Here is a 24,997-nt window from a genome sequence, read left to right on the forward strand (position 1 = left end):
TGCCCCCTCCACATCCCCCACCCCCAAAACCCTGCACAATTCTCCGCTCCCACCACACCCCCACACTCCACCCGCCCCTTCCAAATCCCCATCCTCCCTTATGGCACACCCACACCAACTACCCAACTGAGTGCAATCCATGCACTCATTATCCTTGTTCGAGCCCTTACTGCTTAGCCAGGTGGCCTTAGAATCATAAAAAGTTTAAAGGCACAGAAAGAGGCCATTTGGCCCATCTTGTCTGTACCGGCTGAAAAACGATCCATCCATTCTAATCCCACCTTCCAGCATCTGGTCCGTAGTCCTGCAGATTACAGCACTTGAGGTGCTTATTCAGGCTCCTTTTGAATGAGTTGAGGGTTTCTGCCTCAACTACCCTTTCAGGCAGTGAGTTCCAGACCTCCACCACCCTCTGGGTGAAAAAGTTGTTCCTCATCTCTCCTCTAATTTTTCAACCAATCACTTTAAATCTATGTCCCCTCATCACTGACCTCTATGCTAAGGTGAATAGACCCTTCATCTCCACTCTCTCCAGGACCCTCACAAGTTTGTACATTTCAATCAAATCTCCCCTCAGCCTTCTCTGTTCCAAGGAGCACAACCCCAGCCTATCCAACCTTTCCTCGTAGCTGCATTTTTCCAGTCCTGGCAACATCCTCGTAAATCTTCTCTGTTACCCTCTCTGCTCTACAATTACATCCTTTCTGTAATGAGGTGACCAGAACTGCACACAGTACTCAAGTTGTGGTCTAACCAATGATTTATACAGTTCCAGCATATCCTCCCTGCTCTTATATTCTATACCTCGGCTAATAAAGGAAAGGATTCCATATGCCTTTTTAACCACCTTATCGACCTGTCCTGCTACCTTCAGGGATCTGTGGACATTCACTCCAAGATCCCTCACTTCCTCTACACTTCTCAGTATTTTCCCATTTATCGTGTATTCCTTTACCTTGTTTGACCACCCCAAATGTGTCACCTCACACTTCTCCAGGCTGAATTCCATTTGCCACTTTTCTGACCAAACCATCAATATCTTCCTGCATCCTCCTCGCTATCTACCACACGGCCAATCTTTGTGTCGTCTGCAAACTTCTTGATCATGCCCCCTACATTTACGTCCAAATCGTTAATATATAACAACGAAAAGCAGGGGACCCAGTACTGAGCCCTGCGGACCACCACCGGAAACAGTCCTCCAGTCGCTAAAACACACGTCAACAATTACCCTTTGTTTCCTGCCACTGAGTCAATTTTGTATCCACCTTGCTGCATTTCTCTGGATCCCATGGGATTTTATTTTTTAACCAGTCTGCCATGTGGGACCTTGTCTAAAGCCTTGCTAAAATCCATGTGGACCACATCAACCGCACTACCCTCATCAACCTTCCTTGTTACTTCTTCAAAAAATTCGATCAAGTTGGTCAAACAAGATCTTCCCTTAACAAATCCATGCTGACTATCCTTGATTAACCTGTGCCTTTTAAATGGCAATTCATCCTGTCTCTCAGAATAGATTCCAATAATTTGCCCACTACTGAGATTAGACTGACTGGCCTGTAATTATTCGGTCTATCCTTCACTCCCTTTTTAAACAGAGGTACAACATTAGCAATTCTCCAATCCTCCGGCATCACACCTGTATCCAGTGAGGACTGGCAAATGATGGTCAGACCTTCTGCTATTTCCTCTCTTGCTTCTTTTAACAGCCTAGGGTACATTTCATCTGGCCCTGGTGATTCATTAACTTTCAAGGATGTTAGCCCCATTAATACTTCCTCTCTCCCTATATTTATCATATCCAATACTTCACACTCTTCCTCCTTAACTACAATATCTGAATCGTCCCTCTCTTTTGTGAAGACAGAGGCTTTCAATATCTTCCATTCCTACACATAGGTTACCTTTTTGGTCTTTTATGGGCCCTACTCTCTCCTTAGTTATCCTCTTACTCTTAATGTATTGATAAAACATCTTTGGGTTCACCTTGATTTTGCTTGCCAATATTCTTTCATGCCCTCTCTTTGCTTTCCTAATTTCCTTTTTGATTTCACCCCTCCACTTTCTATACTCCTCTCGGCTTTCTGTATTATTGAATTCGCAGTGTCAGACATAGGCTTTCCTTTTCTGCCTTATCTTGCCCTGTAAGCTCCTTGACATCCATGGGGCTCTAGATTTGGCTGTCTCACCCTTTTTCTTTGTGGGAACATGTTTACCCTGAACCCCTTGAACCTCCCCTTTGAATGCCTCCCACTGCTCTAACACTGATCTACCTGCAAGTAGCTGTTTCCAGTCCACTTTTGCTAAATCACTTCTCAGTTTTGTAAAATTGGCCTTGCCCCAATTGAGAACTCTAACTCCTGTTCTGTCCTTTTCCATAATTGTTAAAACTGACTGAATTATGATCACTATCACCAAAATGCTCTCCCACTGCCACTCCTTCCACCTGCCCATCTTCATTTCCTAAAACTAAGTCTAAAACTGCACCCTCTCTTGTTAGACTTGCTACATACTGGGCAAAAATGTTCTCCTGAATGAACCCCAAAAATTCTGCTCCCTCAATTCCTTTCACACTAAATACTATCCCAGTTAATATTGGGGTAATTAAAATCCCCTATTACTGCCCTATTGTTCTTGCACTTCTCAGGGATTTGCCTACATAACTGCTCTTCTATCTCCCTCTGACTGTTTGGGAGTCTATAGTACACTCCCAGCAGTGTGATTGCCCTTTTTTGTTCCTTAGCTCAATCCATATGGCCTCATTTGATGAACCTTCCAACATATCATCCCTTCTCACAGTTGTAAAAGTTTCTTTGACCAAAATTGCCACTCCCCCTCCTTTCTTATCCTCCTCCCTATCGTGTTTGAAAACCCTGTAACCAGGAACGTTGAGCTGCCATTCCTGTCTCTCCTTAAGCCATGTTTCTGTAATAGCTATGATATCACACTGCCATGTGTCTATCTGTGCCCTCAGCTCATCAGCTTTATTTGCTATACTCCTTGCATTGAAATAGATTCCCTTGAACACTGTCAAACTCTTTTTTTATTTTCTAACCCTTGTTTCCTCTGTCTTCCAGACTCATCCATTAATTTTCTGCCTTCCATTTTATTTTCTGATTCTGTCGCAACTGAGTCTATCCTCAGGTCCCCATCCCCCTGCCAAACTAGTTTAAACCTTCCCCAACAGCATTAGCAAAACGTCCCGCAAGGAACTCAGTCCCGGCTCTGTTCAGGTGTAACCCGTCCGGCCTGTACAGGTCCCATCTCCCCCAGAGTCGGTCCCAATGTCCCAGGAATCTGAAGCCCTCCCTCCTGCACCATCTTTCCAGCCACACATTCATCTGTCTCATCCTTCTATTTCTATACTCACTTGCGCGTGGCACTGGGAGGAATCCGGAGATTACTACTTTTGAGATCCTGTTTGCTAATTTCTAACCTAGCTCCCTAAATTCTGACTGCAGGACCACATCCCTCTTTCTACCTATGTCGTTGGTTCCAATGTGGACCACAACTGCTGGCTGTTCACCCTCCCCCTTCAGGATGCTCTGCAGCCGCTCAGTGACATCCTTGACCCTGGCACCAGGGAGGTAACACACCATCCTGGATTCACGTCTGCACCACAGAAATGCCTGTCAGTTCCCCTGACTATTGAATCATCTATCACTCTGTCTCTTCCAGTCTTCCCTGTACCCCCCTGTGCAGCTGAGCCACCCATGGTGTCATGGACTTGGCTCTGGCTGCACTCCCCAGGTGAAGCATCACTTTCCTCGGTATTCAGAACTGAAGAGTGAGATGCACTCAGGGGTCTCCTGCACTAACTGCCTGATTCTTTTTGACCATCTGGTGGTTGCCCATTCCCTCTGTCCTTGCATACTCTTGAGCTGTGGGGTGACCACATCTATAAACATGCAATCCATGTAGCTCTCATCCTCACGAGTTCACCGCAGTGTCGCCAGCTGTTGCTCAAGTTCCAAAACCTGTAGCTCAAGCTGCCACAATAGACAACACTTCCTGCACAAATGGTTCTCCAGGATACGGGAATTATCCTGGAGTTCCCACATAACACAGAAGGTGCACTCGAGGTTGAAGCACCCCGGTCATTCCTTTATTTATTAGTTAACCTTTTGTTACTGCTTAAAAAAACCTTACCAAAACTACACCTTTGAATTATTAATAAAATCTTACTGGTACTGATAAATCCTACTAAAAATCAATACAGTTCACTAGTTAAAATAAACCTTACTCAGAAAAAAATATTCACCAGCTACTCACTTGTCGAAAATACTCACCAGCTACTTACCTGTTCTAAAGTTATACTTTTCTCGATTACACGGATATGTAGACCTTCCTACTGGTAATAGACCTTACCAATGCTAATAAAGCTTGCTAATTCTAATAGACCTTACTACTATTGGTAAACCTTACAAATACTGATAAACCCTAATCATACTTAATATAGCTTTTGTACTAAGTTGTCCGAATTTGAGCAAATATACTCCCTGCTGGTCTCTCTCTTTCATTCTGTATTATAAATTATAAAATCAGCTTTAGTTTTTAGTTTATGCAATACTGAATCGATCAAGTCTGATTTTGTATTTGATTTGTGCCTTAAACTGTCTCTGATGCTATGAACACTGCAAAAACAATACATGGCTTCAGGACACACACACAGATACACACACGCACACAGATGCACACACGCACACAGATGCACACACGCACACAGATGCACACACGCACACAGATGCACACGCCAGCAGCTTGGGAAGGGGTGGTGAGGAAAGGGGTCTGCACTAACAGGCTCAAATTGAATGTGAAGACACGTTCCCTGCAACAAGAGAGGGGAAGAAGGAATCAAATTAAAAAAGGAGCATGCATGGGAGTCTCATTTCCCACAGGCTTTCCAAGACAGTAGCTGAAAATACGGAAAGGTAAAAGGTTAATGTTACTGACCCCCAGGATGCCGTATCGCTCACACATGGCCCAACCGCAGAGGAAGTCAATCTCAAAATTGTGATTTAAGATGACAATAACATGCTCCTTGCCAAATTTGTCCACCGTGGCCTGTTCAGTGAAAAGCGTACACTCCGTGCCGGACCACCATTCCAGCAGCAATACCAGCTCTAGAGACAGAGAGAGGGAAGAGGGGCAGATTAACAAGGGTATCAATCGCAGAAAAAGACCAAGTCCCACAATGATCTAGCTGACCAGAGGAGAGAATTTAAACCAGAAAACTCTGACCTGTCAAAGCCAGACAGGAAAATATTTTTACTACTTTGCTCGAGGACAACACAGAGAATTGTTTAAAATGTTGCACAGTGGTAATAGATTTCAATAGCCCCTCATCCGACAGAAACCCAGTTTTTATTCCACCTGTCCTTCTTAAAAACTTTCTCCTATTCACCATGTCCAATGGATGCTCCCTCTACACTATCCCCATCAATCACTCCCGGGACAGGTACAGCACAGGGTAAGTAAGATACAGAGTAAAGCTCCCTCTACACTATCCCCATCAAACACTCCCAGGACAGGCACAGCACAGGGTTAGATACAGAGTAAAGCTCCCTCTACACTGTCCCCCATCAAACACTCCCAGGCCAGGCACAGCACAGGGTTAGATACAGAGTAAAGCTCCCTCTACACTGTCCCCCATCAAACACTCCCAGGCCAGGCACAGCACAGGGTTAGATACAGAGTAAAGCTCCCTCTACACTATCCCCATCAAACACTCCCAGGACAGGCACAGCACAGGGTTAGATACAGAGTAAAGCTCCCTCTACACTGTCCCCATCAAACACTCCCAGGACAGGCACAGCACGGGGGTTAGATACAGAGTAAAGCTCCCCCTACACTGTCCCCCATCAAACACTCCCAGGCCAGGCACAGCACAGGGTTAGATACAGAGTAAAGCTCCCTCTACACTGTCCCCCATCAAACACTCCCAGGCCAGGCACAGCACAGGGTTAGATACAGAGTAAAGCTCCCTCTACACTGTCCCCCATCAAACACTCCCAGGGCAGGTACAGTACAGGGGTTAGATACAGAGTAAAGCTCCCTCTACACTGTCCCCATCAAACACTCCCAGGACAGGTACAGCACGGGGTTAGATACAGAGTAAAGATCCCTCAATCCCCATGCCAGAAGCAAATCCACTCTGGGATAGCTTTCCCTTTCGGAAAGCAGTTCAATTTGTGCCATATTATGGGTAGGCTGGTGTTGTTTGAGGGCAAATCAGGAAATATGGCGAAAATTGACCAAACGTATTAACTGGATCCTTACAGGTAGAGAATGAGTCTGGGCTGGATTTGCACCCTGGTCGAGTGGCTCCCCAATCCATTTCCCAAACCCAATAGATGTGTCAGCATGCACGTAGGGCAGTCCAGTCCAGTCTAGGAGAAGGTGCAATGCTGAATACTTACGGCTCCACAGTGAGTAAGCAAGCCGACAGTTGAGATGCCGATACAGCTGTTTGTTGATGGGCCAGATTGGGAGTGTGCACAGCTGGATGAAGTTAATGAAGAAGCCACTGACAACGAACACAAATCCAAGTAAAAGGTGAACAATGAACTGTGTCTTCAGGTAGGCAATCACACTCATGGTTTAAATCAGAAACGTTTACAAGGCCCCTGGCTCAGAATAACCGTCCTGGAACAGAGAGAACACACAAACCATCAATTCAACCCTCACACTGCACCATACAGATGTACAAGCTTATAGCACAGATGGAAGTCACAGAACATCCTCAATCCTCCCTCATATCGCCCCTGCTTATTCTGCCAATTATCTTATACCTGTGTCCTCTGGTTACCAATCCTCCTCCAATAGAATCAATTTCAGGTGAGGAGATGATGGAGGAGGCTGAAGAGGAAGGGACATGCTGGGTGGGAGTTGAGTTGGATCTCAATCACTGTGGAAAATGAGGATCTTTATTTCATTGCTGACTGGAACAGCAGACCAGGACTGTATCCCACTCACAGCAGTCTGGCTGTGCTGTTTGCTCTAAGTGGGCACTCTGATGGGTCACATGGCTAACTCTACATGACCAGGTAGTGATTCAGTTACTCGAGTAATTCCTGAAGCTTGCTGTCAGCTGTTTCTCACTGTATAACCAGGACTACAAGTACATTCCCAGGGTCAGTGATACTTGCCCAATTGTTTCATCCCGGAAGAATATTGACATTTGTTGAGTACGGTGTAAGGGATCTGGGCAGCAGTTATTCACAGATGTAACTGACTCCTTTACATAAACCACAACCATTGTGTTACAGTAATAAAAACAAGAAATGCTGGAAACACTCAGCAGGTCTGGCAGCATCTGAGAGAGATGCAGAGTTAACGTTTCAGGTCAATGCCCCTTCACCAGTGCTGTTTAGAACAGAGCCTTGCCCAGCACACAGGTCCCAACAGGGGGCAGGAACAAGCCATTGATTCCATTTGCAGTGTTAATACAATGACTGTGGAATTTGTTCATCTGTTGCCATCAGAGCTCTCAACTCTGCAGAGTGCAAAGACCCCACAACTCACCCAATTTGAGATAACTTAAAGGGGACATAGCGGAGCGGAGCGGCCAGAGAGAGCGGGGGGGGTGGGGAGGGGAGCAGAGCGGCCGGAGAGCAGAGGGGGAGGGGAGGAGCGCGGAGCAGCCGGAGAGAGCAGTGGGGGGGGGGGGGGGGGGGAAGTGGAGCAGCTGGACAGAGCAGCGAGGGTAGGGGGGGTGGGGGAGAACGGAGCAGCCGGAGAGAGCGGGGGGGGGGGGGGGGAAAGAGAGCGGAGCGGCCGGAGAGAGCAGAGGGAGAAGGGATTGGGGGGGGGGGGGAGGGGGAAGAGAGCGGAGCGGCCGGAGAGAGCAGCGAGGGGAGGGCGGGGGAGAGCGGAGCGGCCGGAGAGAGTGGAGGGAGAGGGGAGGGGGGGGAAAGAGAGTGGAGCGGCCGGAGAGAGAAGCAAGGGGAGGGCGGGGGAGAGCGGAGCGGCCGGAGAGAGTGGAGGGAGAGGGGAGGGGGGAAGAGAGTGGAGCGGCCGGAGAGAGAAGCGAGGGGGGGGGGGGGAGCTTGACACATACATGAATACCCGTTGGCGTTGCATTGCTGTACGCGTAAAGCGCATGCGCTGCGGCCGACCAGACGTGTTGCCTGAAGATGCACACGTCACGCGATGACATCATCGGCGCATGCACTAACCAGTCCTGGCAAGTCGGAACGCAGCACACGCACAGAGAGCAGGAGCCCGTGTGCACGTGTGCACCTTGGTGCAGCCTGATGATGTCAGCTGCGTTGTCAGGAATCACTTTGTTAATGAAATTACTGCTGATCTACAACCTAACTCTATATACCCACTTTTACACCATATTCCTGGTTATCAAAAAATCTATCAACCTCAGTTTTAAATTTTAACAATTGATCCAGCATCAATTCCTGTTTGTGGATTGGAGTTCCAAACCTCTTACCACCCTACGTGTGTAGAAGTGTTTCCTAATTTCACTCCTGAAAGGTCTGGCTCTAATTTTTAGACTATGTTTCCCAGTCCTAAACTCCCAAACCAACGGAAATAGTTTCTCTCTACCTATCCTATCCAATCCCTTAATCATCTTAAAAACTTTCATCGAATAGGAACATGGGAACACAGGAGCAAATCACCTTAACCTTCTAAATTCCAGGGGATACAACATTAGTTTGCTTAATTTCTCCTCGCTGTTAACCCTTGCAATCCAGGTATCATTCTGGTAAATTTACACTGTACTCCCTCCAAAGGCGGATATATTATTCCTAAGGTGTACTGCCCAGAATTATTCCGTTTTCCAGGTGTGGTCTAACCAGGGTTTTGAATAGCTGAGGCATGACTTCTACCTCCTTATAGTCCAGCCCTCAAGATATAAAGGCCAGCATTCCATTAGCCTTTGACTTTTTTTTATACTTCTCCATGACATTTTCGTGATCCATGTACCTGGACCCCCCAAGTCTCTTCAGAGCCACTGTTTCTAGCTTTTCCCCATTTAGACAGTACCCGGTTCTATCCTCTATAGGTCCAAAGTGGATGGCTTGTATGAAAGCACCGAATGTATTAGCTAAATTTGCAGATGACACCAAGATAGGTAGGAAAGTAAGTTGTCAAGGAGGTGGTAAAGAGTCTACAGAAGGATTGGATAGGATAAGTGAGTGGGCAAAACTTGCTCGATGGAGTATAATGTGGGAAAATGTGAACTTCCATTTTGGCAGGAAGAATAGAAAAGCAGTATATTATTTACATGGAGAGAGATTGCAGAACTCAGCAGTTACAGAGGGACCTGGGTGCCCTGGTAAATGAATCACAAAAGGTTAGTATGCAGGTACAGCAAGTGAGTAGGAATGCAAATGGAATGTTGTCGTTTATTGCCAGGGGAATTGAATATAAAAGTAGGAAAGTTTTTCTGCAGCTGTACAGGACCTTAGTGAGACCACATCTGGAGTACTGAGTACAGTTTTGGTCTCCTTATTTAAAGGATAAAATTGCACTAACAGTTCTGAGAAGGTTCACACGACTGATTCCTGGGATGAAGGGGTTGTCTTATGTGGAAAGGTTGAACAGGTTGGGCCTATACCATTGGAGTTTAGAAGAATAAGTGATCTTTTTGAAACATAAAATCCTGAGAGGACGTGACAGGGTGGATGCTGGTAGGAGTGAGATTAGAACTAGGGGTACCCACATGGGTCCTAGTTATGCCTGTCTTTTTGTGGGATATGTTGAACATTCCTTGTTCCAATCTTACTCAGACCCCTTCCTCCAACTCTTTTTCCGGTACATTGATGACTGTATCGGTGCCGTTTCCTGCTCCCGCCCCGAACTGGAAAACTTTATCAACTTTGCTTCCAATTTCCACCCTTCTCTCACCTTTACATGGTCCATCTCTGACACTTCCCTTCCCTGACTTCTCTGTCTCCATCTCTGGGGATAGGCTGTCTACTAATATCCATTATAAGCTCACCAACTCCCACAGCTACCTCGACTACACTTCTTCACACCCTATCTCCTGTAAGGACTCCATTCCATTCTCCCAGTTTCTCCATCTCTGACGCATCTGCTCTGATGATGCTACCTTCCATGACAGCGCTTCCGATATGTCTTCCTTTTTCCTCAACTGAGGATTCCCCCCAACTGTGGTTGACAGGGCCCTCACCCGTGTCCGGCCCATTTCCCACACCTCTACCCTCATCCCTTCCCCTCCCTCCCAGAACGACAGGGTTCCCCTTGTCCTCACTTTCCACCCCATCAGCCTCCATATCCAAAGGATCATCCTCTGCCACTTCCGCCACCTCCAGCGTGATGCCACTACTAAATGCATCTTCCCCTCCCTTCCCGTCCACATTCCAAAGGGATCGGTCCCTCCGCGACACCCTGGTCCACTCCTCCATTACCTCATCCCCTTCCCATGACACCTTCCCCTGCAACCGCAGGAGGTGTAATACCTGCCCATTTACCTCCTCACTATCCAAGGCCCCAAACACTCCTTTCAGGTGAAGCAGCGATTTTCTTGCACTTCTTTCAATGTAGTATACTGTATTCGCTGCTCACAATGTGGTTTCCTCCACACTGGGGAGACTAAACGCAGATTGAGTGACCGCTTTGCGGAACACCTCCGCTCAGTCCGTAAGCATGACTCTGAGCTTCCTGCCGGACTGAACACTGAATTCAATGTAGATGGGAGTTGGAATTTGAGACACAAATAGATCAGCCACGATCGTATTGAATGGTGGTGCAGGCTAGAGGGGCTGAATGGCCTACTTCTGCTAATTCATATGTTCGTATGATCGCATTGACTGGCAGAACAGGCTCGATGGGCTGAATGGCCTACTCCTAGGCTCCTATGACTTTATTGAAACATACAAGATGCTGAGGAATATTGACATGGTGGATGTGGAAAGGATGTTTCCTCTTGTGGCAGAATCTAGAACTAGGGGTCACTGTTTAAAAATAAGGGGTCACCCATTTAAGACAGAGATGAGGAGAAATTTTCTCAGAGGGTCGTGAGTCCTTGGGTGGAAGCAGAGTCTTTGAATATTTTTAAGGCAGAGGGAGATAAGAATCTTGATAAGCAAGGGGGCAAAAGATTATTTGGGACAGGCTGGAATGTGGAGTTGAGGTTACAATCAGATCAGTCATGATCGTATTGAATGGCAGAGCAGGCTCAAGGGGCTGTATGTGTGTATGTGGAGACTATCAAAAGACCTCAATGCCAAAGTTAGCCATTTCCAGTGATTCATCAGACAGTGGCAAAAAGGAGAACACCCATTACACCACATGGGCAACACGGATAGAACGTCCATGAATTTCGATATGCACAGCCGAACTGTGGAGTGGAAAGGTTCAAAAACAGTTCTAGTGAAAACTAGAGGACACGAGAAGACAAGATACACGGTGGTACTAGCCTGCATGGCCGACTGAACAAAATTAGAGCCTGTGGTAATTTAAAAAAAAAAAAACCATGCCACACATCAAGTTCCCTGCAGGAGTTTCCGTGCATATTCATGACAATGGTTGCATAGATGAGATAAAAACATTGGAGTTCCGATGAAGGGTCACTGACCCGAAACGTTAACTCTGCTTCTCTTTCCACAGATGCTGCCAGACCTGCTGAGTGGTTCCAGCATTTCTTGTTTTTATTTCAGATTTCCAGCATCCACAGTATTTTGCTTTTATTTTGTTGTTGCATAGATGAGGATGGAGTGAAGCTTTGGATCGATAATGTGTGGAATAGGTGTCCCAAAGGCCTACGTAAAGACTGCAGCTTATTAGCATGGGACATGTTCAGATCCCATACAACAGATGAGGTCAAGAGGTTCCCGCAAGAGAAATAACACCTACATTGCAGTTATACTAGGGGACCCAATGTCCTTAGTTCAACCTTTGGATGTGTGCCTCAACAAGCCAGTCAAGGATCATGTTCATGCCAAATGGAATAGGAGGACGGTTAACAGAGAAAAAAAAATCTTCCAGCAAGAGTGGAAGTAAGCGAGCTGCCCCACTTGATATTTCATGCAGTTTCTCCATCATATCATGGGATGCTATTACTGCACAAATTGTCATCAGATTGTTCAGAAAAATGCAGAATATCCAATTCCATGGATGGAGCGGAAAATGAGGTGTTGTGGAAAGATGAAACAAAGCACCACATCTGTTCCAGAGTGGGATCCTTACAATGATGCCATAGCCAAAGCGGCTCAGAATGAATTTAATGAACTCTTTGTGCTGGATGATGAAGACAATGAATTTGACGGGTTCTAAAACACTTTGATTGTGGTTAAAGGTATCTTTGTAGAATTAATTTAATAAACCATGCCACACTAATTTAATATGAATGACTTTTTTTTTTTCCCCCTCACATTTTAAAATAGCAACCACCCACATCCACATCGGTGGATCACATTTTATACTTGGCATATAAAAGTCTATTCCCATTTTTGGAACGATATTAGGTTTCAAAGATTGATTTATAGACTGCGATTGACAGCAGCTCTATTACTGAAGCTGTCTTGGTTCTGGAGAGTAAGCACATGTACAATGAGTATGAGAGAGAGAACACAAGAGTGAGAGTGTGTGAGCGTGAGCAAAACAACCACAAACCTGTCACAAGTTTGAGAGTATTGTTGCATAGTGTGTAGTTTTGTATACTGTGCCTCAAGAGCTTTGTTTTTTTTTAAAAATCGAAAGCTATGAACTCTGTGCTTTTAAAGCCTGAGAAAAAAGATTTTCTGTGAAAATTGAATGCTGAAACTTGGTGTTTGAATGGAATGCAGACTGCAAGGCACTTGTTTCCAAGTAACAGGGAAATGGCAAGATGATTTATGACCGTCACATGACTTACTGTTAGAGTTTCAGTTTTGCAGTTTGTATAAAAGACCAGGGAGCTGGAAGCAGCTAGCAGTGAGCTGGTTGGGACCTGTGTTTGCAGAGCAGAGAAAAGACCTAATCTCTGAAAAGAAGTTTGCCCCTCGTGGAAAGAACTCCTACATTTGAGGTGGTTGCGGTATGCCTGTAGAGGAAAAGGGGAGTTGCTGCTCTCTGTGGAGAAAGGCTCCTTTGCTGAGAGGAAGCCCTGCATTTTAAAAAGTAGCAAATTCCTATTGCCTCCAGTCTCTGAAAAATCTCTGCCTCAGGAGTGATTCCTGTTGCCTCTTATGTTTCGAGAGATCCTGAAATCTCAAGAAAGCTTCTATTGCTAGACTGCTATTTCAAAACACAAGTAGACCCAATGCTATACCCTTTGCTGAAAGATCTATGACGCCTGCTGCAGATGAAGTGCCGTGAATGCCTACCCATCATAGACTGCTAATCAACCTTACCTGGAGAGACTTTGAGTGGTATCTGACTATTTGCCTCTGGGACACCTCATCAACCTGGAAATATCTCAGCAAAATGTTACAACCCAATTATCCCCAAGAAACAGTGTAATCTGAAACCATCCTTTTAAAACCAGTTAATTTTTTTTTAACGTATGTGTGTGTGCACGAGGGTTAGGAAGAATAAGGAGTTATAAAATCTTTTCACATAGAATTAGCTAATTATTATTTAAGACTTAGTTTATTAATAACTAATTTTGTTGTTTAAAGAAACCTGGTTTGGTGTGTTTTATTCTGGCGGACAAAGTGTTTAATTTGGCTATTTTCCAGTAGGTGGGAAACTTTATTAATATGTTGCGACCTGTGGAGTAATGGTACTGAATTAACAGTGCATTACTCCCGACTTGGTCGTAACAATTGTAATAACTAAGTTGTTACATGTGATTGATAACATAAAGGGGAGTATCAATTCGGAATTAGGAAATAAATGAAAAGGACTTATGAACCAATGAAGAATGAAGTCGGATAACGGCTGACCAACTAAATGCATACTTTGGTTCTGTCTCACAAAAGGAGGACTCAAATACCATACCAGAAATGATGGATAACACAGGGTTTAATAAGAGGGAGGAACTGAAGGAAATCAGTATTAGTAGAGAAATGGTGTTGGGGACATTTATGGAATTAAAGGCCAATAAATCCCTAGGGCCTGATAATCTACATCCCAGCGTACTTAAGGAAGTGGCCCTAGAAATAGTGGATGTATTGGTGGTCATTTTCCAAGAATCTATAGACTCAAAAAGTTCCTACAGATTGGAGGGTAGCTAGTGTAACCCCACTATTTATAAAAAAAAAGGGAGGCAAAGAGAAAACAGGGAATTATAGACCAGTCAGTTTGACGTCGGTAGTGGGGAAAATTCTAGAGTCCATTATCAAAGATTTTATAGCAGAGCACTTGGAGAACAGTGGTAGAATTGGACGGAGTCAGCATGGATTTACGAAAGGGAAATCATGCTCGACAAATCTACTGGAATTCTTCGAGGATGTAACTAGTAGAGTTGATGAGGGGGAGCCAGTGGATGTGGTTTATTTGGACTTTCAGAAGGCTTGACAAAGTCCCACATAAGAGATTAGCGTGTAAAATTAAAGCTCATGGGATTGGGGGTGGTGTATTGCGATGGATGGATAGAAAATTGGTTGGCAGACAGGAAAAGAAGAGTAGGAATAAACGGGTCTTTTTCTGAATGGCAGGCAGTGACTAGTGGGGTACCGCAGGGATCGGTGATAGGACCCCAGCTATTCACAATATATATTAATGATTTAGATGCGGGAACTAAATGCAATATCTCCAAGTCTGCAGATGACGCAAAACCTGGTGTGAGGAGAATGCAGAGAGGCTTCAGGGTGATTTGGACAAGTTGAGTGAGTGGGCTAATGCATGGCAGATGCAGTATAATGTGGATAAATGTGAGGTTATCCATTTTGGTAGTAAAAACAGGAAGGCAGATTATCTGAACAGCTATAAACAGAGAGGGCAACATGCAACGAGACCTGGGTGTTCTAGTACACCAGTCACTGAAGGTAAGCATGCAGGTCCAACAGGCGGTAAAAAAGGCAAGTGGTATGTTGGCCTTCATAGTGAGAGGATTCGAGTACAGGAGCAGGGATGTCTTGCTGCAATTATACAGGGCCTTGGTGAGGCCACACCTGGAATATTGGGTGCAGTTTTGGTCTCCTTATCTGAGGAAAGATGTTCTTGCTGTAGAGGGAGTGCAGCGAAGGTTTACCAGACTGATTCCTGGGATGGTGGGACTGACGTATGAGGAGACATTGAGTCAGTTAGGATTATATTATTCGCTGGAGTTCAGAAGAGTGAGGGGGGATCTCATAGAAACCTATAAAATTCTAACAGGACTTGACCGGGTAGATGCAGGAAGGATGTTTCCGATGGTGGAGGAGTCCAGAACCAGGGGTCATAGTCTAAGGATACAGGGTAAACCTTTCAGGACTGAGATGAGGAGAAATTTCTTCACCCAGAGAGTGGTGAACCTGTGCAATTCGCTCCCACAGAAAGCAGTTGAGGCCAAAACATTGTATGTTTTCAAGGAGTGGGATATAGCTCTTGGGTCTAAAGGCATCAAGAGGTATGGGGGGGGGGGGGGGGGGGGGAAAAAGGGGAAAAAAAGAGAAGCGGGAACAGGTTATTGAGTTGGATGATCAGCCATGATCATAATGAATGGCGGAGTAGGCTCGATGGGCCGAATGGCCTACTCCTGCTTCTATTTTCTGTGTTTCTATGTAACCAAGCAGGCCTCAGTGGAAAGTTTCACTTCCCTTTAGGGAGAGATTCTTAGCGACTGACTAAAAGATACAAGACCGCAGCCTTTCAAGTGGTAGCTGGAACCATAAAAGGAGGGTAAATACAAAATTGTCACACCTCGTTCAGGCCGCTCACTGCATGTTAATGTCTAAATACAACTGGTGGTTGTTGAGTGTTGGATTCAGTCCAACATAGACTAAACCTTTTGTACCATATTTTTCACACTGCTCCCTGCCTAGGGTTTAAACAAAAATTTTGAGAAAAAGGAGCTGTATTAAATAGTGTGTTACTAAGCAACAGAAGGCTTAGCTCCCAATAATGGGGTAGCGTCAGAGGCACAGGCTCTTCCCAAACAAGCCTGTTTCTGTACTTGATAATCAGCCACCCTCAGGAGCGACAGACTATCAGCTGCCGCTTAACCCACAGCAAGCGGACATGGCTCCACTATTCTTCAGTCTGAAGGCTGTGGGTTCAAGCCCCACTACAGAGACTTGAGCAAAAAAACAAAGCCAAAAATTACAATGCAGTTGAGGGAGCGCTGGTGGAACCAGGACAGAGATGATGCTGTACTGTCAGTGGTTCTGACTTTTGGATGAGACGTTAAATGGAGGCCCCCGATCGCCCCCCCCCCCAACAGGTGGGCCTAAAAATACTAGAGTCACTGTTTCGAAGTTCTCCCTAGTGTCCCAGCCAAGCATCAGAGAACGATGATCTGGACCTGACCTCATTGTTCTGTGCATACTGGCTGCTGCATTTCCTGCATGACAATAGTGACACATCAAAAGTAAGTCATTGGCTGTAAAGTGCTTTGGGGCATTCGGAGGTCATGAAAGGTGCTATAAAAATACAAGTGCTTTCTTACTCAGCTCTCATGCTGAGAAGACAGTGAGGACAAGATCAGGCTGAGCAGAAATACTCAACTGCATGTTGGAGTGACTAGGTTTCACAGGAAGAGTTTTAGCACCAGAGGAGTGGCTTGTGCCCTTGATCTCAGGTTCTCAACCTGCCTCACAGCCCATCTGCCCTAAATCAGACCTGACTCCTCCACACAAGAACAAAATAGCAGGACTAGGCTCTGCAGCTCTCCAGCCTGCTCCACCATTCAACAAGCTCACAGCTGAACTTTCACTTCAACTTCACTTTCCCACCTGTCCTCATAATCCTGAAATTCCTTTATAGGCTCCAAAAATCTATTGATCTCAGTCTTCCGTATACTCTATGAGTGAACATCCACAACCCTCTGGGGTAGACAATTCCAAAGATTCACAACTGAGTGAAGAAATTTCTCTTCATCTCAGTCCTAAATGATCACCCCTTACCCTGAGACTGTGATCCAGTGTTCTAGATTCCCCAGCTAAAGGAAGCCTCCTCAGTGTCTACCCAATCCAGCCCCTTCAGAATCTTGTACATTTCAACAAAATCACTTCTCATTCTTCTAAACTCCAGAGAATACAGACCAATTTACTCAGCCTTTCATCATGCAGCAACACTTTCATCCCAGGGACCACAAGTATTACAATGCATGTGTATAAACACACAAAGTGTGGTGAATAAGGTTGGTGAGCTAGAAGCACAAATAGCAGAATGGGAATATGATGTAGTGCCAATAATGGAAACGTGGCTTAAAAAGTGAGGACTGGATGCTTAATATACAAGGATATAAAAAGGGTACAGAAAAGATGGACAAGGGAAAAAAAAAAAGGTGGGGTGGCAGTACTGATTAGGGAGACATTGCAGTGTTGGGAAGGGTGGATGTCCTTGAGGGAGCAAGGACAGAATCCATTTGGTTAACAGTTGAGAAGCAACCAAGGTATGATCACTTTTTTTATTTATTCGTTTCTGGACTATGGGTGTTGCTGGCTAGGCCAGCATTTATTGCCCATCCCTAATTGCCATTAAGAAGGTTGTGGTGAGCTGCCTTCTTGAACCATTGCAGTTCACGTGGTGCAGGTACACCCACAGTGCTGTTAGGAAGGGAGTTCCAGGATTTTGACCCAGCGACAGTGAAGGAACGGCGATATAGTTCCAAGTCAGGATGGTGTGTGGTGGTGTTCCCATGTATTTGCTGCCCTTGTCCTTCTAGGTAATAGAGGTCATGGGTTTGGAAGGTGCTGTCTAAGGAGCCTTGGTGCATTGCTGCAGTGCATCTTGTAGATGGTACACGCTGCTGCCACTGTGCGTCAGTGGTGGAGGGAGTGAATGTTTGTGGATAGTGTGCCAATCAAGTGGGCTGCTTTATCCTGGATGGTGTTGAGTTTTTGTGTGTTGTTGGAGCTGCACCCATCCAGGCAAGTGGAGAGTATTCCATCACACTCCTGACTTGTGTATTGTAGATGGACAGGCTTTGGGGAAGACAGGTGATGAGGTCCTCGCAGGATTCCTAGCCTCTGACCTGCTCTTGTAGCCACAGTATTTATCCATCAATATTGGCAACCACGCTCTGTAAGTGGTTCAAGAGTTCACCTACCTAGGCTCAACTATCACCAGTAACCTGTCTCTAGATGCAGAAATCAACAAGCGCATGGGTAAGGCTTCCACTGCTATGTCCAGACTGGCCAAGAGAGTGTGGGAAAATGGCGCACTGACACGGAACACAAAAGTCCGAGTGTATCAGGCCTGTGTCCTCAGTACCTTGCTCTACGGCAGCGAGGCCTGGACAACGTATGCCAGCCAAGAGCGACGTCTCAATTCATTCCATCTTCGCTGCCTTCGGAGAATACTTGGCATCAGGTGGCAGGACTATATCTCCAACACAGAAGTCCTTGAAGCGGCCAACACCCCCAGCTTATACACACTACTGAGTCAGCGGCGCTTGAGATGGCTTGGCCACGTGAGCCACATGGAAGATGGCAGGATCCCCAAAGACACATTGTACAGCGAGCTCGCCACTGGCATCAGACCCACCGGCCGTCCATGTCTCCGCTATAAAGACGTCTGCAAACGTGACATGAAATCGTGTGACATTGATCACAAGTCGTGGGAGTCAGTTGCCAGCATTCGCCAGAGCTGGCGGGCAGCCATAAAGACAGGCTAAATTGTGGCGAGTCGAAGAGACTTAGTAGTTGGCAGGAAAAAAGACAGAGGCGCAAGGGGAGAGCCAACTGTGCAACAGCCCCGACAAACAAATTTCTCTGCAGCACCTGTGGAAGAGCCTGTCACTCCAGAATTGGCCTTTATAGCCACTCCAGGCGCTGCTTCACAAACCACTGACCACCTCCAGCCGCATATCCATTGTCTCTCGAGATAAGGAGGCCCAAAAGAAAGAAAGATTTATATGGTTACTCCAGTTCAGTTTCTGGTCAATGGTAACCCCCAGGATGTTGATAGTGGGGGATTCAGCAATCATAACACCATTGAACATCAAGGCGAGATGGTTAGATTCTCTCTTGTTGGAGATGGTCATTGCCTGGCACTTGTGTGGCGTGAATGTTACTTGCCACTTATCAGCCCAAGCCTGGATATTGTCCAGGTCTTGCTGCATTTCTACATGGACTGCTTCAGTATCTGAGGAGTCACGAATGGTGCTGAACATTGTGCAATCATCAGCGAACATCCCCACTTCAGACCTTATGATTGAAGGAAGGTCATTGATGAAGCAGCTGAAGATGGTTGGGCCTAGGACACTACCCTGAGAAACTCCTGCAGTGATGCCCTGGAGCGGAGATGATTGACCTCCAACAACCACAACCATCTTCCTTTGTGCTAGGTATGACTCTAACCAGCAGAGAGTTTTCCCCCCCCGATTCCCATTGACTCCAGTTTTGCTAGGGCTCCTTGATGCCATACACGGTCAGATACTGCCTTGATGTCAAGGGCAGTCACTCTCACCTCACCTCTGGAGTTCAGCTCTTTTGTCCATGTTTAGACCAAGGCTGTAATGAGGTCAGGAGCTGAGTGGCCCTGGTGACCCAAACGGAATGTCACGGAGCAGGTTATTGCTAAGCAAGTGCTGCTTTATGGCACAGTTGACGACACCTTCTAATCACTTTACTGATGATTGAGAGTAGACTGATGGGGCGGTAATTGGCCAGGTTCAATTTGTCCTGCTTTGTGTACAGAACATACCTGGGCAATTTTCCACATTGCCGGGTAGATGCCAGTGTTGTAGCTGTACTGGAACAGTTTGGCTAGGGGTGCGGCAAGTTCTGGAGCACAGATCTTCAGTACTATTGCTGGAATATTGTCAGGGCCCATAGACATTGCAGTATCCAGTGTCTTTAGTCGTTTCTTGATATCCCGCAGAGTGTATCGAATTGGCTGAAGTCTGGCATCTGTGATGCTGGGGACTTCAGGAGGAGGCACTTCTGGCTGAAGATTGTTGCAAATGCTTCAGCCTTATCTTTCGCACTGACGTGCTGGGCTCCCCCATCAATGAGGATGGGGATATTTGTGGAGCCTCATCTTCCACTTAGTTGTTTAATTGCCCACCACCATTCACGACTGGATGTGGCAGGACTGCAGAGCTTAGATCTGATCCATTGGTTATGGGATCGCTTAACTCGGTCTATCACATGCTGCTTACGCAGTTTGGCATGCAAGTAGTCCTGAGTTGTAGCCTCACCAAGTTGACACCGCATATTGAGCTATGCCCGGTGCTGCTCCTGGCATGCCCTCTTGCACTCTTCACTGAGCCAGGGTTGGTCTCCCAGCTTGACAGTAATGGTAGAGTGGGGGATATGCCGGGCCATGAGGTTACAGATTGTGGTCGAGTACAATTCTGCTGTTGCTGATGGCCCACAGCGCCTCATGGATGCCCAGTTTTGAGTTGCTAGATCTGTTCCAAATCTATCCCATTTAGCACAGTGGTAGTGTCACACATGGAGGGTATCCTCAATGTGAAGATGGGACTTTGTCTCCACAAGGACTGTGCGGTGGTCACTCCTACCAATACCCGTCATGGACAGATGCATCAGCAGCAAGCAGATTGGGGAGGACAAGGTCAAGTATATTTTTCCCTCACCAACTGCTGCATACCCAGTCTAGCAGCTATGTCATTTAAGACTTGGCCAACTCAGTCAGTAGTGGTGCTACTGAGCCACTCTTGGTGATAGACATTGAAGTCCCCCACCCAGAGTACATTCAGCACCCTTGCCACCCTCAGGTGCTTCCTCTAAGTGGTGTTTAACATGCAGAAGTACTGATTCATCAACCAATGGGGAGGCTGTGGGTGGTAATCAGCAGGAGATTGCCTTGCCCATGTTTGACCTGATGCCAAGAGACTTCATAGGGTCCAGAGTTGATCTTGAGGACTCCCAGGGCAACTCCCTCCCGACTGTATACCACTGTGCTGCCACCTCTATTGGGTCTGTCCTGCCGGTGAGACAGGACATACTCAGGGATTGTGACGGCAGCGTCTGGGACATTGTCTGTAAGGTATGATTCAGTGAGTATGACTGTCAGGCTGCTGCTTGACTAGCCCCCAGATGTTAGTAAGGAGGACTTTGCGGGGTCGACAGGGCTGGGTTTGCAGTTTGTCGTTTCTGGTACCCAAGTCGATGCCGGGTGGTCCGTCCAGTTTCATTCCTTACTGACTTCGTAGTGGTTAGATACAACTGAGTGGCTTGCTAGGCCATTTCGGAGGGCATTTAAGAGTCAACCACATTGCTGTGGGTCTGAAGTCACATGTAGGCCAGACCAGGTAAGGACAGCAGATTTCCTTCCCTAAAAGGACATTAGTGAACCAGATGGGTTTTTACAACAATCGACAATGGTTTCATGGTCACCATTAGACTAGCTTTCGATTCCAGATTGTTTTATTCATTAAATTCAAATGGGACAGGATGGACAGATCTGTAGGGGAAATCAGAGATTTGCAAGAACTATTGAATGGTGATATTGGAGGGACTTTAATTACCCAAATATCAATTGGGATACTGTTAGAGTAAAGGGGAGGAATTTCTGAAATGTGTTCAACAGAACTTCCTTGATCAGTTTGTTCTCAACCCAACTAGAAAAGGAGGTATTGCTGGATCTAGTGCTGGGAAATGAGGTGGGCAGAGTGGACCAAGTGTCTGTGCGGGAGGGGATGGAGATAGCGGAAGGGCTCGTCACAATCTTCTCTGAATATGAAGGAGGTGCCAGGAGATTGGAGAGTGGCAAATGTGACACCCTTATTCAAGAAAGGGTGTAAGGACTGTCCTAGCAACTACAGGCCAGTTAGTTTAACATCAGTGATGGGTAAGGTTTTAGAAATAATAATCAGGGAAAACAAAAATCAACAGACACTTGGAGAAGTTTGAGTTAATTAAGGAGAGCCAGCATAGACTCGTAATGGGGAGATCATGCTTGACTAATCTATTTCAATTTTTTGAAGTAACAGAAGATTGATGAAGGGAATGTGGTGAATGTTGTTTATATGGATTTTAAGAAAGCGTTTGAAAAAGTACCACATAAAAGGCTGGTTGACAAAACTGAAGCTCATGGAAGAGGAGGGTCAGTATCTACTTGATTAAAAAAATTGGCTTAAGGACAGAAAACAGCGAGTCATATGGGATCTTGGGTTTCATAAATAGAGACATTGAGTACAAAAGCAGGGAAGTTGTGCTGAACCTTTATAAAGTTCTGGTTAGGCCCCAACTGGAGTATTGCATCCAGTTCTGGTCACCACACTTCAGGAAGGATGTGAGGGTCCTTGAGAGGGTGCAGAGGAGATTTACCAGAATGGTTCCAGGGATGGAGGATTTTAGTTACAAGGTTAGGTTGGAAAAGCTGGGTTTGTTCTCCCTTGGGCAAAGGAGATTGAGGGGGATTTGATAGAGGTGTACAAGATTATGACAGGCTTAGATAAGATAGACAAGGAAAAACTGTTCCCATTAATTAATGGTACAAGAACTAGCAGTCACAGATTGAAGGTTTTGGGCAGGAGATACGGGGGCAGGGGGTGGGGGAAATATGAGGAGTTTTTAATGCAGCGAGTGGTAAATAACCTGGAACTCACTGCCCACAAGGGAGTAGAAGCTGAGGCAATGAATTCCAAAGGAAATTTGATGGTCACTTGAAGGAAATAGACTTGCAGGGATATGGGGTTCGAACAGGGGAGTAGGACTGACTGGATAGCTCTGTGGAGAGCCAACATGGATCCGCTGGGCTGACTGGCCTCCTTCTGTGCCGTAAATGTCTATGACCAATCTAAAGGCATGGAATTACAAATGGGCCACTGGAAGGGAAACAATCTTCGATTTCTCAGTGTGGGACTCAATTTAAAAACTAAACAGATCGAAACAAACAACATTCTGATTCGGTCATCTTCACTATCACAAACACAGCACAGGACACAAGAGGTCACAGACTAAAACCAGAACAGCAGCAGCTGTACTGTTCCAATGAAGATGAGGGATCCACATGTAGTGAACCAAAAGAGTGAAATTGGACAGCATCCCCAGTCACACAAACCCACACATGGTATTTCACTGTCCCCCTGGACACAGGAGTGGCCCCCTTTTCACCCCCACACCAGCGAGCTCCACCCAAGGTGTGTCCCTCACTACTGAAACCCATCCAGCTGAACTTGGCACTGTAACTGCACGAGAAACTCAGCACCAGGCCTCCCTTAACACCATGATGTGCACGGACATCACACAATTTCTCACACTCCAGCAGCTACTGGTCCTGTACCGACACACTAATTGCTACAATGTCAAAAAATGATCTAGAGTTGAGGACAGAAACCAGGTTTGCAGATAACACCAAGGGGAGGAGAAGCAACCAAACCACACCAAAAGGGAGGGAGACAGAAAGCAGGAAACTACAGGCCAGTTATCTTAACATTTGTCTTAGGGAAAATGTTAGAAGCTATTAAAAACGTTATAGCAGGGCATTTAGAAAAATTCAAGGTAATCAGGTAGAGTCAACATGGTTTTGTGAAAGAGAAACCAATTTATTGGAGTTCTTTGAGGGAGTTACATGTGCTGTGGATAAAGGGGAACCTGTGGATGTATTGTACTTAGATTTCCAGAAGGCATTTGATAAGGGGCTACATCAAAGGTTATTGCAGAAAATAAAAGCTCATGGTGTAGGGGGTAACATATTGGCATGTATAGAAGATTGGCTCGCTAACAGGAAAGAGAGAGTAGGCATAAATGGGTCATTTTCTGGTTGGTACAATGTAACGAGTGGTGTGCTACAGGGATCTGTGCTGGGGTCTCAACTTTTTACAATTTATGTAAACGACTTAGATGAAGGGACCGAAGGTATGGTTGCTAAATTTGCTGATGATACAATGATAGGTAGGAAAGTAACTTGTGAAGAGGACATAAGGAGGCTACAAAGGGATATAGATAGATGAAGTGAGTGGGCAAAGATCTGGCAAATGGAGTATAATGTGGGAAATTGTCCATTTTGGCAGGAAGAATAAAAAAAAGCATATTATCTAAATGGTGAGAGATTGCAGAATTCTGAGATGCAGAGGGATCTGGGTGTCCTAGTGCATGATTCACAAAAGGTTAGTATGCAGGTACAGCACGTAATTAGGAAAGCTAATAGAATGTTATCATTTACTGCAAGGAGAATTGCACACAAAAGTAGGGAGGTTATGTTTCAGCTGTACAGGGCATTGGTGAGACCACATCTGGAGTACTGTGTACAGTACTGGTCTCCGTATTTAAGGAATGATGTAAATGCATTGGAGACAGTACAGAGAAGGTTTACTAGACTAATACCTGGAATGGGCGGGCTGTCTTACGAGGAAAGATTGCACAGTCTAGGCTTGTATCCGCTGGAATTAAGAGTAAGAGGCGACTTGATTGAAACATACAAGATCCTGAGGGGTCTTGACAGGGTGGATGTGGAAAGGATGTTTCCCCTTGTGGGAGAATCTAGAACTAGGGGTCACTTTATAAGAGAGATGAGGAGAATTTTTTTTTCTGAGTTGTGAGTTTTTGGAATTCTCTTCCTGAAAAGGTGGTGGAAGCAGAGTCTTTGAATATTTTTAAGGCAGAGGTAGATAGATTCTTGATAAGCAAAGGGGTGGAAGGTTATCGGGGGTAAGTGGAAATGTGGAGTAATCAGTTCAGCCATGATCTTATTGAATGGCGGAGCAGGTTCGAGGGGCCGAGTGGCCTACACCTGTGCCTAATTCATATGTTCGTATCCCAAATGGCTTGCACAGCTTGGATTGGAGGGTAAATGGCAGTGTAAGAAAATGTATAGTAATAAGACTGGGGAGGGGAATAAATTGGATAGATGTACAAGATTCAATATAGAATTATATAGACTAAGAACATAAATGAGAAATGGGAGCAGAAGTATGCCAGATAGCTCCTTGAGCCTGCTCCACCATTCAATAAGACCATGGCAACATATCCCACTGATTCCCTTAGTGCCCAAAAAAAAAACAAACAGTCTTGAACATACTCAATGACTGAGC

General features: G+C 45.7%; 1 protein-coding gene across 1 annotated transcript in view; it reads right to left on the reverse strand.

Moving 5' to 3' along the window:
• The window catches only part of agpat3 (1-acylglycerol-3-phosphate O-acyltransferase 3), a 93,664-nt gene that overhangs the window by 38,650 nt on the left and 30,017 nt on the right, over positions 1-24,997 (reverse strand). The window contains exons 2-3 of the mRNA XM_068041307.1: positions 6,423-6,648; positions 4,957-5,126 (exon numbers count right to left, since the gene is read on the reverse strand). Of these exons, the coding sequence (XP_067897408.1) occupies positions 4,957-5,126; positions 6,423-6,600 (348 nt within the window). The 5' untranslated portion in view covers positions 6,601-6,648. The remainder of the gene's footprint in view (positions 1-4,956; positions 5,127-6,422; positions 6,649-24,997) is intronic.

Source organism: Heterodontus francisci, chromosome 10 (genome assembly GCF_036365525.1).
Source record: "Heterodontus francisci isolate sHetFra1 chromosome 10, sHetFra1.hap1, whole genome shotgun sequence".
Classification (NCBI taxonomy): domain Eukaryota; kingdom Metazoa; phylum Chordata; class Chondrichthyes; order Heterodontiformes; family Heterodontidae; genus Heterodontus; species Heterodontus francisci.